The following is a 20,365-nucleotide window of genomic DNA, read 5'->3' on the forward strand; positions in this document are numbered from 1 at the left end:
CAGACAGCTGTATACAATTAAATTTGTTATTAAAATTTTAGACAATCTTAATCATAGAATCTTCAATTTAATCTTCTTTCAAACCAAACCATCCTCATCCTCAGTTAATACATAAAGACACAAACCTTTGAAAAAGGAAAACATGCCTCCTTGTGGTATATAGATGAAAACTTAATTCAGGATAAAATGACTGACTCCCTTTTTTATTGGAGGCCCCTTGGTGAAATGGAATCTTATTGGATATCACTTGCTGCAATGGAATGTTGATGGACACTAACATCAGTGTAGTTTTTGTTAAAAACAAATTAGCAATGAATACATGGTAGAATTACAAAAGTCCTCATAGGGTAGTGGCTGATAACAGGGAAACTGGTTTCAGATGGATTGGGTTCCCATCATGACTTAAAACCTTCGGTAAATTGCTTAACATCTTTGTGCTTAGTAGCCTTATTTTTTTTCAATGTGAATAATGATAATAAAATTACTTAATTGAAATTTTGGGAAGATGAAGTAAGATAAAAAAGAGTGCATAAGTGACTGGTGCATAGTAAGTGATCATTAATTGCTATCTGTGAGGATGATGATGATAATGATGGTGATAATGATGAAAATGGGTTACTTCCCTTGTTAGAGATAGGCTTTGCTTATAAGATTTTGTGTCAAAATGGATGAAACAATGAGATAAAATAATAATTTAAAAATCTCACTTATTTTGGGGTGGACTTAAAACAATCCTACTTTTTTAGAAAATGGGTGATTAAATTCATGGAGATTTTGTTCCAGGAGAAAAAAAAAAATGGAGCACTTACTTTTGGCCGAAGCCTTCTAAATAGGCACTAGCTGCAGTGCTCATCCCCTGTGATTACACCTTCTGCTAGATCCTAGAGAAAGTCTGTGTATAAGGCATAGTTCGTAAAATGTTTGTCACTGTCTATTATTAGTCTTCGGGTACCAGCAATGTGGCCACGTTCATTTACTGGTGATGGTAAGTTGTTCTGACATTGCCCTCAAAACAGTTGTATCTTATCGTTAGAGTGACAGGACAGACACTCAGAAAGGATTACATACTTTATTGAATACCCTTGGCTTCACTGTGTGCAAAAGTCCAAATGTGAATTGTCTCTGCATACTTTATTACTCCCTGCAGACAATTCCAAGAATCTGTGGAGATTGCTCAGTGTAGCAGTTAATTTTCTTTAAAACTCATGATCATTTTAAATAATAGAATGTATAGAAGGAGCATTTCACACCTGACAGCTAAAATAGACTGGCTGTCAACTGTTGCTTTGAACTACTATAGATTCTTAGGATGTCTTGAAAAAACATAAACTCTTAGACTATAATATTATATCAGGCTATTTACAGATAATCTATCAAAAACTCAGCTGAGAAAATAATTTGGAGCTTTCAGTATTTCTGCAGACACAAGGTGATGCTGTGAATTAGATAAAGTAAGAAGAGTGAGGAAGAATACAAAAATCCATGCTAAGTTACTTTTGTGTCTGTGCCTAAGGATCCTAGATGCTTACCTGTGAGTACTTCCTGAAACTCTGCACAAATTAGAATAGACTGCCAGTAGAAATAAACATGCAGTAACTGCTGGTACATACACATGAATTATTTAGGTAGTTTTTATTTATTTATCCTGTTTGCTAAGAGAATGCAGAGCAAACTGGGCACTACACAGGAAAATGTTATCTGTAAAAATAAGAAAAATAAATTTAACAATCTATGCTATCAATGTGGATTCTTTAAAATTGTCCTTCTCTCCAAATTACAATCTCTTTTAATCTTTTCCCTTTTTTACCCACCACTACCCTCTCATGCTCAGGTGAAGAAGCGTTGCTTCTCCCAAGATTTATCACTCCATGTTCCTCCTTGACTCCATCCTTTCTTGCCTCCCCTGCTCCCTCAATCCCACATCTTCAGTTCTTACTCTAAGAGATCCTCTTCCCCCTGCTGACAAATATCTTCAGATGATTCCCTTGTATAAAATGTCTCTTACCACTTCAGTTACTGAAGCTCTTGTGCTTTGGTTCTGCTTTCATTTACAGCCACACTTCTGAACTAAGTTTCCCACCAATTCTTCACCACCTCTTCAGGCTTTAATTCCACGCAATCTGAAAATTAAACCTAACAATTTCTGGAAATAGTGCTCTTTTTAAATTTTTTTAAATTTTTCTTTCTTTATATGTCCCCATATCTCTTCCTTCTTGCATCTCCCTCCCTCCCACCCTCCCTAATCCACCCCTCTAGGTGGTCACAAAGCACCGACCTGATCTCCCTGTGCTGCTTCCCACCAGCCATCCACTTTACGTTTGGTAGTGTATATATGTCCATGCCACCCTCTCACTTTGTCCCAGCTTACCCTTCCCCCTCCCCATATCCTCAAGTCCATTCTCTAGTAGGTCTGTGTCTTCATTCCCATCTTGTCCCTAGGTTCTTCATGACCATTTTTTTTTTTTTAGATTCGATATATATGTGTTAACATACGGTACTTGTTTTTCTCTTTCTGACTTACTTCACTCTGTATGACAGACTGTACGTCCATCCACCTCACTACAAATAACTCACTTTCGTTTCTCTTTATGGCTGAGTAACATTCCATTGTATATATGTCCTGGCTATTGTAAATAGAGCTGCAATGAACATTTTGGTACACGACTCTATTTTTTTTTTTTTTTTTTTTTGGGGTACGCGGGCCTCTCACCGCTGTGGCCTCTTCCGTTACGGAGCATAGGCTCCAGACGCTCAGGCTCAAGCGGCCATGGCTCACGGGCCCAGCCGCTCCACGGCATGTGGGATCTTCCCGGACCGGGGCACGAAACCATGTCCCCTGCACTGGCAGGCGGACTCCCAACCACTGCGCCACCAGGGAAGCCCACGACTCTTTTTGAATTATGGATTTCTCAGGGTATATGCCCAGTAGTGGGAGAGCTGGGTCGTATGGTAGTTCTATTTTTAGTTTTTTAAGGAACCTCCATACTGTTCTCCATAGTGGCTGTATTAATTTACATTCCCACCAACAGTGCAAGAGGGTTCCCTTTTCTCCACACCCTCTCCAGCATTTATTGTTTGTAGATTTTTTGATGATGGCCATTCTGACCGGTGTGAGACGATATCTCATTTTGTATTGATTTGCATTTCTCTAATGATTAATGATGCTGAGCATTCTTTCATGTGTTTGTTGGCAATTTGTATATCTTCTTTGGAGAAAGGCCTATTTAGGTGTTCTGCCATTTTTGGATTGAGTTGTTTGTTTTTTTGACATTGAGCTGCATGAGCTGCTTGTAAATATTGGAGATTAATCCTTTTTCAGTTGCTTCACTTGCAAATATTTTCTCCCATTCTGAGGGTTGTCTTTTGGTCTTGTTTATGGTTTCCTTTGCTGTGCAAAAGCTTTGAAATTTCATTAGGTCACATTTGTTTATTTTTGTTTTTATTTCCATTTCTCTAGGAGGTGGGTCAAAAAGGATCTTGCTGTGATTTATGTCATGGGGTGTTCTGCCTATGTTTTCCTCTAAGAGTATTAGAGTGTCTGGCCTTACATTTAGGTCTTTAATCCATTGTGAGTTTATTTTTGTATATGGTGTTAGGGAGGGTTCTAATTTCATTCTTTTATATGTAGCTGTCCTGTTTTCTCAGCACCACTTATTGAAGAGGCTCTCTTTCTCCATTGTATATTCTTGCCTCCTTTATCAAAGATAAGGTGACCATAGGTGTGTGGGTTTATCTCTGGGCTTTCTATCCTGTTCCATTGAGCTATATTTCTGTTTTTGGGCCAGTACCATACTGTCTTGATTATTGTAGCTTTGTAGTATAGTCTGAAGTCAGGGAGCCTGATTCCTCCAGCTCCATTTTTCTTTCTCAATATTGCTTTGGCTATTCAGGGTCTTTTGTGTTTCCATACAAATTGTGAAATTTTTTGTTCCAGTTCTGTGAAAAATTCCAGTGGTAGTTTAATAGGGATTGCATTGAATTTGTAGATTGCTTTGGGTAGTAGAGTCATTTTCACAATTTTGATTGTTCCAATCCAAGAACATGGTATATCTCTCCATCTATTTGTATCATCTTTAACTTCTTTCATCAGTGTCATAATTTTCTGCATACAGGTCTTTTGTCTCCTTAGGTAGGTTTATTCCGAGATATTTTATTCTTTTTGTTGCACTGGTAAATGGGAGTGTTTTCTTAATCTCACGTTCGGGTATTTCATCATTAGTGTATAAGAATGCAAGAGATTTCTGTGCATTAATTTTCTATTGTGCTACTTGACCAAATTCATTGATTAGCTCTAGTAGTTTTCTGGTAACATCTTTAGGATTCTCTATGTATAGTATCATGTCATCTGCAAACAGTGACAACTTTACTTCCTCGTTTCCAATTTGGATTCCTTTTATTTCTTTTTCTTCTCTGATTGCTGTTGCTAAAACTTCCAAAACTATGTTGAATAATACTGGTGAGAGTGGGAAACCTTGTCTTGTTCCTGATACTAGTGGAAATGCTTTCAGTTTTTCACCATTGAGGACAACGTTGGCTGTGGGTTTGTCATATATGGCCTTTATTATGTTGAGGAAAGTTCCCTCTATGCCTACTTTCTGGAGGGATTTTATCATAAATGGGTGTTGAAGTTTGTAAAAAGCTTTCTCTGCATCTATTGAGATGATCATATGGTTTTTCTCCTTCGATTTGTTAATATGGTGTATCATATTGATTGATTTGCATATATTGAAGAATCCTTGCATTCCTGGGATATATCCCACTTGTTCATGGTGTATGATCCTTTTAATGTGCTGTTGGATTCTATTTGCTAGTATTTTGTTGAGGATTTTTGCATCTATGTCCATCAGTGATATTGGTCTGTAGTTTTCTTTCTTTGTGACATCTTTGTGGTTTTGGTATCAGGGCGATGGTGGCCTCATAGAATGAGTTTAGGAGTATTCCTACCTTTGCTATATTTTGGAAGAGTTTGAGAAGGATAGGTGTTAGCTCTTCTCTAAATGTTTGATAGAATTCGCCTGTGAAGCCATCTGGTCCTGGGCTTTTGTTTGTTGGAAGATTTTAAATCACAGTTTCAATTTCAGTGCTTGGGATTGGTCTGTTCATATTTTCTATTTCTTCTTGGTTCAGTCATGGAAGTTTGTGCATTTCTAAGAATTTGTCCATTTCTCCCAGGTTGTCCATTTTCTTGGCATATAGTTGCTTGTAGTAATCTCTCATGATCCTTTGTATTTCTGCAGTGTCAGTTGTTACTTCTCCTTTTTCATTTCTAATTCTATTGATTTGAGTCTTCTCCCTTTTTTTCTTGATGAGTCTGGCTAATGGTTTATCAATTTTGTTTATCTTCTCAAAGAACCAGCTTTTAGTTTTATTGATCTTTGCTATAGTTTCCTTCATTTCTTTTTCATTAATTTCTGATCTGATCTTTATGATTTCTTTCCTTCTGCTAACTTTGGGGTTTTTTGTTTCTTCTTTCTCTAATTGCTTTAGGTGTAAGTTTAGGTTCTTTATTTGAGATGTTTCTTCTTTCCTAATTTAGGATTGTATTGCTATAAACTTCCCTCTTAGAACTGCTTTGCTGCATCCCATTGGTTTTGGGTTGTTGTGTTTTCATTGTCCTTTTATTCTAGGTATTTTTTGATTTCCTCTTTGATTTCTTCAGTGATCTCTTGATTATTTAGTAGTGTATTGTTTAGCCTTCATCTGTTTGTAGTTTTTGCAGATTTTTTCCTGTAATTGATATGTAGTCTCATAGCACTGTGGTCAGAAAAGATACTTGATACGATTTCAATTTTTGTAAATTTACCAAGGCTTGATTTGTGACCCAAGACATGATCTATCCTGGGGAATGTTCCATGAGCACTTGAGAAGAATGTGTATTCTGTTCTTTTTGGATGGAATGTCCTATAAATATCAATTAACTCCATGTAGTTTAATGTATCATTTAAAGCTTGTGTTTCCTTATTTATTTTCATTTTGGATGATCTGTTATTGGTGAAAGTGGGGTGTTAAAGTCCCCTAATATGATTGTGTCACTGTCAATTTCCCCTTTTATGGCTATTAGCATTTGCCTTATTTATTGAGGTGCTGCTATGTTAGGTGCATAAATATTTACAATTGTTATATCTTCTTCTTGGATTGATCCTTTGATCATTATGTAGTGCCCTTCTTTGTCTCTTGTAATAGTCTGTATTTTAAAGTCTATTTTGTCTGATATGAGAATTGCTACTCCAGCTTTCTTTTGGTTTCCATTGCATGGAATATCTTTTCCCATCCCCTCACTTTCAGTCTGTATGTGTCCCTAGGTCTGAAGTGGGTCTCTTGTAGACAGCATATATAAGGGTCTTGTTTTGTATCCATTCAGCTGGTTTATGTCTTGGTTGGAGCATTTAATACATTTACATTTAAGGTAGTTATCGATATGTATGTTGCTATTACCATTTTCTTAATTGTTTTGGGTTTGTTATTGTAGGCCTTTTCCTTCTCTTGTGTTTCCTGCCCAGAGAAATTCCTTTAGCATTTGTTTTAACGCTGGTTTGGTGGTGCTGAATTCTCTTAGCTTTTGCTTGTCTGTAAAGGTTTTAATTTCTCCATCAAATCTGAATGAAATCCTTGCTGGGTAGAGTAATCTTGGTTGTAGGTTTTTATCCTTCATCACTTTAAATATGTCCTGCCACTCCCTTCTGGCTTGCAGGGTTTCTGTTGAAAGATCAGCTGTTAACCTTATAAGGATTCCCTTTTGTGTTATTTGTTGTTTTTCCCTTGCTGCTTTTAATATTTTTTCTTTGTATTTAATTTTTGATAGTTTGATTAATATGTGTGTTGTCCTGTTTCTCCTTGGATTTATCCTGTATGGGACTTTCAGTGCTTCCTTGACTTGATTAACTATTTCCTTTCTCATATTAGGGAAGTTTTCAAATATAATCTCTTCAAATATTTTCTCAGTCCCTTTCTTATACTCTGCTTCTTCTGGGACCCCTATAATTTGAATGTTGGTGCATTTAATGTTGTCCCAGAGGTCTCTGAGACTGTCCTCAATTCTTTTCATTCTTTTTTCTTTATTCTGCTCTGCAGTAGTTATTTCCACTATTTTTTCTTCCAGGTCACTTATCCGTTCTTCTGTCTCAGTTATTCTGCTATTGATCTTTCTAGAGAATTTTTAATTTTATTTATTGTGTTGTTCATCAGTTTGTTTGCACTTTAGTTCTTCTAGATGCTTGTTAAACGTTTCTTGTATTTTCTCCATTCTTTTTCCAAGATTTTGTATCATCTTTACTATCATTACTCTGAATTCTTTTTCAGGTAGACTGCTTATTTCCTCTTCATTTGTTTGATCTGCTGGGGTTTTACCTTGCTCCTTCATCTGCTGTGTTTTTCTCTGTCTTCTCATTTTGCGTAACTTACTGTGTTTGGGGTTTCCTTTTCACAGGCTGCAGGTTTGTAGTTCCCATTGTTTTTGGTGTCTGCCCCCAGTGGGTAAGGTTGGTTCCATGGGTTGTGTAGGATTCCTGGTGGAGGAGACTAGTGCCTGTGTTCTGGTGGGTAAGGCTGGATCTTGTATTTCTTGTGGGAAGCACCACATCAGGTGGTGTCTTTTGGGGTGTTTATGACCTTATTATGATTTTAGGCAGCCTCTCTGCTAATGGGTGGGGTTGTGTTCCTGTCTTGCTGGTTGTTTGGCATAGGGTGTCCAGCACTGTAGCTTGCTGGTCATTGAGTGGAGCTGGGTCTTAGCGTTGAGATGGAGATCTCTGGGAGAGCTTTCACTGTTTGATATTACATGGAGCTGGGAGGTCTCTGGTGGACCAATGTCCTGAACTTGGCTGTTCCACCTCAGAGGCACAGGCGTGACCCCTGGTTGGAGCACCAAGACCCTGTCAGCCACACAGGTCAGGAGAAAGGGAGGAAATATAAGGAAAGAAAGAAAGAAAGAAAAGAAAGAAAGGAAGCAAGAAAGAAAGAGAGAGAGGGGAGGGAGGGAGGGAGGAAGGAAGAAAGAAAGAAAGAAAAAAATAATAAAGTTATTAAAAAATTGTTAAAAATGTAAATGTAATAAATAAAAAAGAAAGAAATAAAGAAGAGAGCTACCAAATCAAAAAACAAATCCACCAATGATAACATGTGCTAAAAGCTATACTAAAAAAAAAAGCAAAACCAGAAACAAACAGACAGACAGACAGAACCCTAGGACAAATGGTAAACAAAAAGCTATACAGACAAACTCACACAAAGAAGCATACACATACGTCTACAGTTGCTCCCAAATTCCACCGCCTCAATTTTGGGATGATTCGTTGTCTATTCAGGTATTCCAGAGATGCAGGGTACAGCAAGTTGACTGTGGAGATTTAATCCTCTGCTCCTGAGGCTGCTGGAGAGATTTCACTTTCTCTTCTTTGTTCGCACAGCTCCTGGGGTTCAGCTTTGGATTTGGCCCCGTCTCTGCGTGTAGGTCGCCTGAGGGCGTCTGTTCCCGCTCAGACAGGACGGGGTTAAAGGAGCAGCTGATTTGGGGGCTCTGGCTCACTCAGGCTGGGCGGGGGGAGGGAGGGGTATGGATGAGGGGCGAGCCCGCGGTGGCAGAGGCCGGCGTGACATTGCACCAGCCTGAGGCACGCCGTTCGTTCTCCTGGGGAAGTTGTCCCTGGATCACGGGACCCTGGCAGTGGCGGGCTGCACAGGCTCCTGGGAGAGGAAGTGTGGATAGTGACCTGTGCTTGCACACAGGCTTCTTGGTGGCGACAGCAGCGGCCTTAGTGTCTCATGCCTGTCTCTGGGGTCCGCGCTGATAGCCACGACTTGCACCGTCCCTGGAGCTCGTTTAGGCGGCACTCTTAATCCCCTCTCCTCGAGCACCCCAAAACAATGGTCTCTTGCCTCTTAGGCAGCTCCAGACTTTTTCTCAGACTCCCTCCCAGCTAGCCGTGGCGCACTAACCCCCTGCAGGCTGTGCTCACGCCGCCAACCCCAGTCCTCTCCCTGCGATCCTACCTCTGAAGCCCGAGCCTCAGCTCCCAGCCCCACCCGCCCTGGCAGGTGAGCAAACAAACCTCTCAGGCTGGTGAGTGCTGGTTGGCACCAATCCTTTGTGCGGGAATCTCTCCGCTTTGCCCTCCGCACCCCTGTTGCTGCGCTCTGCTCTGCGGCTCCGAACCTTCCCCCTCCGCCACCCGCAGTCTCCGCCCGCGAAGGGGCTTCTAGTGTGTGGAAACCTTTCCTCCTTCACAGCTCCCTCCCACTGGTGCAGGTCCCGTCCCTATTCTTTTGTCTCTCTTTTTTTTTTTCTTTTGCCCTACCTAGCCAGGTACATGGGGAGTTTCTTGCCTTTCAGGAAGTCTTCTGCCAGCATTCAGTAGGTGTTCTGTAGGCGTTGTTCCACATGTAGATGTATTTGTGGTGTATTTGTGGGGAGGAAGGCGATCTCCACGTCTTACTCCACCGCCATCTTGAAGGTCTCCCCAAACTAATAGCTCTTAAAAACTTGTGTCTATAGCTCCAATTCAGTGAGAATAAAGAGCTATACAAATGCCAGCCCATAACATCAACATGTTCAAAAGATCAAAATCGTAGCCACACAGACAAGAACTCCCATTTGTTCAATGACTCTGCTACAGTGGACACATCTGCTTTAGATGGACGGTTGGATTTCCTGATATTTATGATTCCTTTGGAATCTAAGTTTCTATGTAAGTATAGGATGGAGTCTACAATTTGAAACTCAAGATAATACATTTTTATTCTTCATTATTTGGAATATGATTGCCTACATTACTTATAGTGGCTACACAAACAGAACAGATATTATACTTTCCTCTTCATTGTCATTACCATTTCCAAAGGCAACTAAGTAACTCTTGTATTCGTCCACACTTAAGGAAAACAGATTATTGGAAGAGCAGAGGGCCATGCTTAGAGGAACACTGTTTTATCTCTGCTCTACACAAGTGCATGGCTCATGTGTAACTTTGACTCTGTCTGAGCATGCTGGCAGATACTTGTTGAGCAATATAATGCATAGGTTCTGGAATCAGAGAATACTAAGTTTAGAGGGCCATTCTCAAAAGGTAGAATGGCATAGTGGTTAACAACACAGTCTCTGGAACCCAAATGCTTGAGTATGAATCCTGATTTCCCCACTTACTAGCTCTGGGACCTTGACTTTCTATCCTTCAATTATCCCTTCTGTAAAATGGGAATAATAATAGTACCCTCCTCACAGATTTGCTGAGGAGGTGAAATGTGTTACTATTTGTGCTTAGTACAACTGATGGCACATTATAGGTGCTCTCTTTGTGCCATAAATGTAAATCCTCATTCAAGTGGATCTGACTCAGGCAAGTTGGGATTCATGCTCTAGCCCTGCCACTCACTCATTTTATGACCTTGGGCAGCACTTAACCCCTCTCTACTCTGTCTATACAGGAGATTTTAAATAAGATCACCTACCTCAGAGAGGTATTGTAGGGATTGAATGTGCTATACATGTGAAATTACTTAATAGGATCCAGCATGTGGTAAGTGTTAGGAAATATTAACTATTATTGCCATTATTAAAAGTGATGTCTCAGGACTTCCCTGGTGGCGCAGTGTTTAAGAATCCACCTGCCAATGCAGGGGACACGGGTTCAAGCCTGGGAAGATCCCACATGCCACAGAGCAACTAAGCCTTTGCGCCACAACTACTGAGCCTGCGCTCTAGAGCCCGCGAGCCACAACTACTGAAGCCCGCACGCCTAGAGTTCATGCTCCGCAACAAGAGAAGCCACCACAATGAGAAGCCTGCACACCACAACGAAGACTAGCCCCCACTCTCCACAACTAGAGAAAGCCCGTGTGCAGCAATGAAGACCCAACACAGCCAAAAAAAGAAAGTGATGCCTCAACTCTCCTAGTTTTGTCCATTAACTCAATACATATCAATTCTAAACTTTTCTAGACATCTTGCCTTCTCTGTCTTGCTTCTTTCTAGACATTTGCAATTTCATGGCTGGCCAACACCACAACTGAACTCAAAGAAAATGAAACTTTTCATGATCCCCAGCTAATAAGTGCCTCTTAGGTTTCCCTCCTTGCTGGGAATGGCACCACTACCTTCCTCCAAACTCAAATAGTGGATGGTGCTATCCCTTATTGTATTCATCACTTTCACTCACACATGCCCAATTCTATTTAACTCTGCATAGAAAGCCTCATTTACTCTCAACTCCTTCAGTGACTCCTAGTTGCAGAAATCATGGTTTCTAGGTTGACTATTAAAATGCATTCCCAATTTCTTTCTCTGAATCCATTCTCTTATGTTCTAGCCTTATTTTTACTAAGTACATCTAAAATATTATTTCTCTCTTGAACAACCTTCATTTGCCGTGACATTAAATAGAGACAATTCAGCCTGATTTATAAACACCTTGCACATGACAATCCTATCCAACCTTTCCAGATGTGGTTCTCCTACCGTCCTCAGCGTTTACCGTGCTCCTCAACTATCCTCTGTCCTTTGCTGGATCTAGTCTTTCTTCATAGTCTTTCTAACTACCCCTCCCCCAAAAGCAAGTCACTCAAAATTCCCCTGGCACATTTTCATACTTCTTTTATAATAATGACTGTATCCATTCAGAGTCAAGTATTTTGTCCAAACCACCACTTGCCTGATCAAGGCACAAGTTACAGGAGTAAATGTATTTAGTGCTTTTCTCCATTTTTTGTATTCTGAGTAGTGACAATCTCATGAAGTATTCCTAGATCAGTAAACTGTTACTGTTAAGTTGCTTACACAGAGATTGCATGTCTACGGCAATTGCCCTAGGCTTACAGTTTACCTTGTGCCTCTGTTCTCCTAGTTAGCCTGAGTGATTGACGTGTGACTCCGTTCTTGCCAGATTTTATCACCTGTTGCTAGTTTACTCTGGTTCAGAATACTGATTTTGCAAAAGAGAGGAAGCTAAGGTTGTTATTCTATCCATATTTATTTCCCTAGGAGTAACAAATAGATCCAGAGAATAGGTGCCTTAGTTTTAAGTGTGCTATTACCTACAAAAGTAAAATATATATTTCTTGTACCAGGACCTTGTAACATTTTAATTTTGTAAACATCCTTCATAGAAATTAGCAGATTTTGACTATACAATTAAATATAGTTATTACTTGATTCATCTAAGAACTGATATCTTTTAAAAAATAAGTATTATTTTACTTAAAAATATCATTTAATCATTCCCTGATTTATAATTGTTGATAGGACAGTTTTAGGTCACTTAATTCAGTATTTAATTGAGTTAAGCCTGTATTTAAATATTTTAAAAACTAATCAGGTTGAAACTTTAATAATTCAACATAAAAAATGCTAGCAATTTTGTTTCTTTTTCCTATTTTGTTCTTTTACATAGTAACATCTCTTCCTGAAGGTCACATTTCTTCCCTATTAGAGAAAATTTGTATACTAACCTATTTTACCCCTTTTGTATTTGTGGACAGCTGGTATGCAAAATCTGAATAAACAATACAAAAATGATCCTCTTTCCAATCATGACAAGTGCTAAAAAATTGATATAAAAATTTAAAGATCATTTAATTATATTGTATTAGAATGATCTCCGACTTAAAATTACTCCCGCATTATTCCACTATGTACCTTTTAAGTAGACTACACAAAAGACCAAGCGATATACCTAATGCACCTGAAGAGTCATCATTTATTTATTTATTTATTTATTTTTATTTTATTTATTTATTTTTTAACATCTTTATTGGGGTATATAATTGCTTAACAATGGTGTGTTAGTTTCTGCTTTATAACAGAGTGAATCAGTTATACATATACATATGTTCCCATATCTCTTCCCTCTTGCGTCTCCCTCCCTCCCACCCTCCCTATCCCACCCCTCCAGGCGGTCACAAAGCACCGAGCCAATATCCCTGTGCCATGCGGCTGCTTCCCACTAGCTATCTACCTTCCGTTTGTTAGTGTATATATGTGCATGCCTCTCTCTCGCCCTGTCACAGCTTACCCTTCCCCCTCCCCATATCCTCAAGTCCGTTCTCCAGTAGGTCTGTGTCTTTATTCCTGTCTTACCCCTAGGTTCTTCATGACATTTTTTTTTTCTTAAATTCCATATATATGTGTTAGCATATAGTATTTGTCTTTTCCTTTCTGACTTACTTCAAGAGTCATCATTTATATATTTGAGTTTTGTTCAGCTTTTTTATTGTTGTTGTTGTTCAGCTTTTAATGCCTTTTCATTGCCTTTACGGTTGTCAGAAGTCAGCTAATAAAATACATGGGCGGAGATTTTCCTCTTGATCTGCCATATGTGTATGAATTTATTTACCTCAAATTCCCAAAATTCCAAAAGTGATTGTGGTTTCGGGAAGCAGTTTTAGGAGTCAGAGGAGGACAAGCATGTTTGGGAGGGTCACTGCAAGCTCTCCTTGCCCTAGCCAGACTTCGCTGGCCTGCTGACCACAGTCCTGGCACAACATCTATTTCCTCCCCACCCTCTGCCCAAGTCAGAGAAGTTGCCTTATTTGTCACAAAGTTCTTATATTCTTAGAGACACTTCATGCTGAGTTTATAGATTAAGAGACTATCTCTTAAAAACCTTTAAATACAACATTTCCTCTTTGGGAAATCTGAGAAATAGATCATGAATTGATATGTCTTTCTTTACTCTCTAGGAGAAGATTCTGAAGATATACCAGCTTCAACGAAAGCTAAAGGTAAGATTGTTATCTTCAGTTCACTATGAGTTTTCTCTTAAGTCTGCAATATTTTTTCTGTCTGTTTTATTGAACTATTCTTGATGTGGTTTTCAGCTTTAAGCAATGTTTAGAGGTAGACTTATTTGTAAACAAACAGTTTTTGTATGTTATTTGGAAAACATATATATATATATATATCCATATATTGAAGCCTAACTGGACACTGATATATTTACAAGTAATTATTGAATAATTAGTTGGCCAATCTGCTTACAAGAGCAATATTTCAAAATTATCGTTTCACCAAGGATTGGGGAGATGTTATTTGACAGCAGGAAGTTCACATAAATGTTCAAATATGAGATTGATGTGTTTATTAAGAAAAATTAAGATAACTTGCCTATACTGGCAACAATAACATAGAGGAAAGATGGAAGAAAGGAAGGAAGGCAGGAAGGAAGGGAGGGAGGAAGACAGATCTCAAACCTCAGAAAAATTTGCTACAACCAGATACATGACCTTAGGCGAGTATTTCCAGGACAGATTTCTTCATCTGTATTGTAAGGTTTTCAACTAATTTAATTTAATGCATTTTTTTTCCTGAAGGGTTTCCTGGCTTCCTAGTTTAGCTTGTTATATGATAGATATTTGATGTTCTACTTCGAGACTTGCCTGTGGACAATAAGAGTTTGCCTAAGAGGTGTTCTTGTCATCAAAATATAAGTTTTGTGGCAGTGTCTGGAATTAATTAACAGTGTGGAAAATAGCACTTTGAGAAAAGACACAAGAGAATAGTTTTCTGATTCTTATGAAATGATTTATACTCATCTTAAGATAATTTTGAATACTAAAATTTTTAGATTTTTTTAAAAATTGAATTATTAAGAACTATAACTTTTAATATATTTTTTAAAATTTCTAGACCATAGCTTCTCAAACAATTTTATACACAAATCATTTGGAAATCTTGTTAAAATGAAATAAGTTGAGGTTGGGGACCAAAAACTGTGTTTATATCAGTTTCCCAAGTGATGCTGAAACTACTGGCACATGGATCACACTTTGAGAAGGAAGTTTTTTGAACTCATTTAGAATTTGACAAAATCTAAAACCTGCTTTAGATGAAACACACACACACACACACTCATATCTTAACATTTCATAGTTTTACAGGAAACCCGCAAAAGTTCATCTGTGGACACCAGTTAAAAACTTCTAACCTGGGAAAGGGGGTTCAAATGGATAGTGTCAAATTATCCTTTGTTAGATATACACATGGTACATCTCACTCAAGCAAAAGAGTCCTTGAATCACATGAGAGAAGGAAATGATACAGAATACTAGCCTGCTGCTATTCTTTCAGGACAAGGATGATCATTAAAACTTATGTCTCTCACAAATTTAAAATTATTTTGACTAAAATGTTTGTTTCATAGCCAGATTCCATCCTTACCATATTATAACTGAGCATCAAAAACCTCTTCTGAGAAAGGAATGGGTGTCAGCTAGCCCTCCATTAACATCAGGACCAGTTTCTATCTGAACAATTGCCTGTAACATTTCCCATTCTTTTCTTTCATTGCCTCCTCTTCTACTCCTGGATCTTACCTACTAAATTTTGTAGTTAAAGGCTGAACAGAATCTGAATAAGAACCTAGAGTATATTCTAAGGAGGGCAAGTAGCTCCTGTTTCTTTCATACTTTGCATTTTTTGACATTTTTCAGTTCCCTACATATTTGTATAATAGCTGTGAATGTACAAGTTATTTAATTTCATATTTTTGTATCTACTAGAAGCTGAAGATGTGTCTTCCACAAAGAAGCAAAAAAGTAAGTTTTTTTACAAAGATTAAAACTACTGAGGCATTCTGTAGATGGTATATATAAACTGAAACTTTAGACTCCCTTAAAAAGAAAAAGAAAAATATTTTTAGCACAGACATGAAGAATAACATTAAAGTAGGTCTCTTATATTTCAAAGAGAAGTTCTGCATTTTTTGCGTCAGGCAAGTGGCACATATTTGGAGGAATTACAAAGTAATGATGGAAGTGGCACTTATTGCAAACCATTCTACACAGCTCTGATCCTGAGCACTCCAACCGAATCTGTGCTTAAATGAGTGCTACTGTCTACTTTGTAAAAAGACAGCTGAAGTGATATGCTGAAATTTTTTATATCAAAAAGAAAAAAAATGTAGAAATAGGTCTCAGCAATTCAATTGCTTAGAAACTCATTCTAAGAATGAAAATTCTTTTGGATTGTTCTCGATATATGGCAGGCTCTTAATGTTCAATCTTTGGGATCGTTGATTTTAGAATGCAATCAATATTCATATGCAGTTACAAAATTCAATGTCCAAGATTCTCATTATTTCAGTACTTCTAAATTAGATATTTTTCTTCATATGGTGAAGCAATACATCTTGAATTCACATATGCATAAAAGTCATTGCTGGACAGACTAAAGGAAGCAATTTTTAAAATAGGTGTAACCTAAGTTTGCTTCACATAATGCTTTTAAAGTAAAGAATAGACATTTATCTGAGGAAATGATGTCAATCATGTTCTCTGGGTTTTACAATGTTTCTTAGATGTATTTCTGAAGGAAATTACAAAAATGCCCTCTATAATAGAAAATGCCTCCTGTTCTGTATTAATACTTGAATTATTGAACCAATATTAAGTGCCTACTATGTTCTAAGCACCATTTAGATGCTGGGGCTTCTGCAACAGATAAGAGGGATACTCGTTATGACCCTTAACATAATCAGGTTGTGTGGAATATAAAGAAATAGGCAGTTTTAATACTTTCTGATATGGTTGCAAAATCCATAAAGTCAATCTGGGCATGTTTCTGATTTATATAGCAATGCTTTCCCAATTGTTAACCTACTCATAACAAATTGTGGCTTTATCACATAACACTCAAAATCTCTTATTTCATGAATAAATATTAAAACATAATGAGATAGGTGGATTATATTAATGTCAGTTTCATGGTTGTGATATTATAGTATAGTTTTGAAAAGATGTTAACCATTGGGGAAAACTAGGTGAAGGATACGTGGGCTCTTTCTGCATTATTTCTTACAACTGTATGCGACTCTACAATGATCTCAAAGTAAAACGTTTAATTAAAAAGAAGTAAATAAATAAAATAATTCCATTATTTTAGTAAAAAAAAGTACCAAGGTATCCAGTACTTTAAGTTCATTTGGGGATTTACTTGTAGCAAAACAATATTTTCTATTTTCATCTTACCATGAAGCAGTTCTATAGTTTGATATTCATGAGCCTTTTATATAAGATCTAGAATAGGCAGCTATGATGGCACTTTCACTAATAACTATTTGACATCAATAAAATAAATGTCAGAACAGTGCCTACGGATCAGAAGGTTCAGCTGTAAAGTAGCCTGTCGTTGATGAACTCTTCCCCTTTTAGTACTGGTGCTGCCGTTTACTGCCATCCTTCTGTGTAACCGTCCAACCCCCAGTGGGGAGGGGGGTTGTGTTCCTGCCTCTGTCTGAGGCTAGAACAAAATAGAAAACAATTCTGGATGAGATAGAGTGGAAAGAAGAACTAAACTCAAGATTTCTCCAAACTGTTTTCATCACTGAAAACCCAATGATTAAAGTCAGCTGACATCATGGATGATGAAATCAGAATAATCCCTTGTTGCTTTCCTTGGCTTCTTTCTACACACACTTTGCTTTATTCTACTTTGTAAACCCTTAGGCTCACATGGATTTGGCCAGCACGCCCCTCACCCCCATATCCGACATACTGCTAGCTGCAATTGTCATTCTCTTTCCTGGCCATGTGCAAGAAGTCTGTGGTTGGTTGACAGAATGCAAATGGATACGATGGACCACACTGAAGAGTCAGTAGGGGTCCATCATGGTGAGGAGGGGCTAAACTCACCATCTCTTAACAAAATTGCTACCTGGGAGCCTCGGCTCACTGGACCCAGAGCTTATGCCATATCCAATGCGCACACTGCCTCTCTGGGCTTTAACTCCTTTCCTGTGTTGTTTTCTACCTTGACAACAGAGCTGCTACCTGGAGGCACTGCCCTAAAGAGTAACTGTGCCATCTCAGGAGAGTGCTTGCCTCCAGAGTAAGGGCAAGTGGAAAACCTCAAGACTTTACAAATCACAAGGCTCTCTGTGGTGTTATTAACACACACACACACACACACACACACACACGAGTTGGTTACTTTGCATATTGATAAGCTCATGTTTTGAAACCTGTTACTACATAACAGTTTTTCCAAATACTGTGCACATCCTAGATTCCTATAAACTAAACACTTTGACTTTCTATGCCAGGCTTTTAAAATTATCATTTTAATAATGGCTTATTATGTGCCAGGAAGGATTTCAAGTGGTTCACATATATGAACTTATTTAATTTCCACAATATTTCTGTGAGGTTTTTTGTTGTTGTCTTGATTTTACATGTGAGGAACTGGCTGGTTGTTGCCAAGGCTATCTGGCTGGAGAACCCATGTCCATATGTATTGTATTAGACTGCCTCACAGTGTTTTACCTCTGTTCCTAATCACATTCTACTTGTTTTAATAAATCATCATCCTCTATTCTTTAGGCCCCATCAGCTTCTTCCAATGTGTCTACTTGGATGGATACAATGGCTATGGATTTCAGTTTCCTGTCACTCCTGCACACCGCCCTGGAGAGAGCTCTGGCCAACCAAGTTCTCTAGAACAGAAGCAACAAGGACAATAAGACACATATACACAGACCTTACAAGTGCTTTAAGACTTTGAAAATAGGATCTTCTGTTTGTCCAGAGTGGCACATGCAATTGAAATCATATAGTCCAGGGAATTTCTTTGAAAATATTTTACTCTTCTGCTTGGTGTAGAAAGAAAGAGTGAGCAAAGGGATTGAATGATAAGTAGACAAGTTGGAGGGTCTGGCGCTCAAGAATCTGTCATTTGTTTGTTGCTGGGTATGGGTACTTATATTTTTCTATTTCCACTCACTGTAGGGTTGTTCACAAATTAGGTTAAATTTTACTTAATAATGGTCTTTTAGACATAATTGACACAATGACAAAATGAAATTTCTGGCTTCAGTTAGATATTTACTTTTAAGTGAAAACACGGACTATGCTTTAAGTTTAAAGGGTATAGGAGCTTATACAAAAGCTGCTCTTTTCCATCATGTAGGTAACTAAACTCAATTTACCCAGTAAGCTGATGTTTAATAGTTTTTTTTTAACATCTTTATTGGAGTACAATTGCTTTACAATGGTGTGTTAGTTTCTGCTTTATAACAAAGTGAATCGGCTATATATATACATATATCCCCATATCTCCTCCCGCTTGTGTCTCCCTCCCACCCTACTTATCCCACCCCTCTAGGTGGACACAAAGCACCGAGCTGATCTCCCTGTGCTATGTGGCTGCTTCCCACTAGCTATTTTACATTTGGTAGTGTATATATGTCCATGCCACTCTCTCACTTCATCCCAGCTTCCCCTTCCCCCTCCCCGTGTCTTCAAGTCCATTCTCTACATCTGCGTCTTTATTCCTGTCCTGCCCCTAGGTTCTTCAGAACCATTTTTTTAGATGTTTTAACAGTTTGATTTGATTTCTGTCTATCTCTATTTTAGTTGTGACTATGCTCTAAAAATGAGTAACAGTTGCACCAAAGAATGCTTTAAGTTCCTTATGATGCTATTTTAGAGCTCAAAATATCTCTGACCTTTAGACATAAGATGGAGTAGAAATGTTTGATGAATCTTATCTCTAAGATTTGTCTTGAATTACTATTAGGACATTCACTCCAGTGGAAATATACCATCCAATTAGGCAAGTCTGGTGAATCATTTGTTTAAGTATAAGCAAATGAGATGTAGAATTGTCAGATTTCTCCAGACTGTGCCCTAATCAAAATGTCACCTGGGTGAAATTTTAGATCAATCACTAAATTTGGGTGACAGATACAAGAGTATTTTCATTTCACTTTAATAGGATCATTCTATGGAGTTAAACAGGTTTTATTTCTCAAAACAGAAAACTATGAATGTCATTAGAGGTGAAGGAATATGTTTTAACCATAAGTGCTTCATGAGATGTCTTACTTATTTTTTAGGTAATTGGTTACCAGTGTCAATGAAATGAGTGACAATCTTTAACTTATTTTGATGATGCATCACTGGAAATAACTATTACAGTTTTGCCATCATTTTGTCTCCCAGTGATATAAACACTTGTGTTTTTTACCACATTTTTCTATCAACTCTAAAAGTCATGCCAGGGAATTCCCTGGTGGTCCAGCGGTTACGACTCTGTACTTCCACTGCAGGGAGGAAGGGTTCCATCCCTGGTCGGGGAACTATGATCCCGCAGGCTGTGTGGCGTGGCCAAAATAATTAAATAAATAAAAGTAGAAGTCATGCCACTGTGACCTTTATCATGTTTACAGTTGCAATTCAACTTATGACACATTAACTCAGGAAATATATTGAGTTATTCTTTCTGGCTTTATAATTATCTTCAGCAAAGTCTGAAGTAGACAGAGCCGACACTAGCCAAGTCATTTATTTTCAAGGACTGCAACTAAGTTTTTTAGGTCCAAGATGTAGGACTCTGTTTTACTAGAATATCATTAGGGTAGGACATCAGTAACATGTTAATTAT

The 20,365-nt window shown here is 38.1% G+C and overlaps 1 protein-coding gene across 1 annotated transcript in view; it reads left to right on the forward strand.

Annotated features, from left to right (window-relative positions):
* TRDN (triadin) overlaps positions 1 to 18,443 on the forward strand; it is a 377,023-nt gene extending 358,580 nt beyond the window's left edge. The window contains exons 38-41 of the mRNA XM_007446048.1: positions 13,672 to 13,710; positions 14,760 to 14,765; positions 15,490 to 15,522; positions 18,304 to 18,443. Of these exons, the coding sequence (XP_007446110.1) occupies positions 13,672 to 13,710; positions 14,760 to 14,765; positions 15,490 to 15,522; positions 18,304 to 18,443 (218 nt within the window). The remainder of the gene's footprint in view (positions 1 to 13,671; positions 13,711 to 14,759; positions 14,766 to 15,489; positions 15,523 to 18,303) is intronic.
* The last annotated feature ends 1,922 nt before the right edge of the window (positions 18,444 to 20,365 follow it).

The sequence above is a fragment of the Lipotes vexillifer genome, unplaced genomic scaffold (genome assembly GCF_000442215.2).
Source record: "Lipotes vexillifer unplaced genomic scaffold, Lipotes_vexillifer_v1.1 scaffold368, whole genome shotgun sequence".
NCBI classification, from domain to species: domain Eukaryota; kingdom Metazoa; phylum Chordata; class Mammalia; order Artiodactyla; family Lipotidae; genus Lipotes; species Lipotes vexillifer.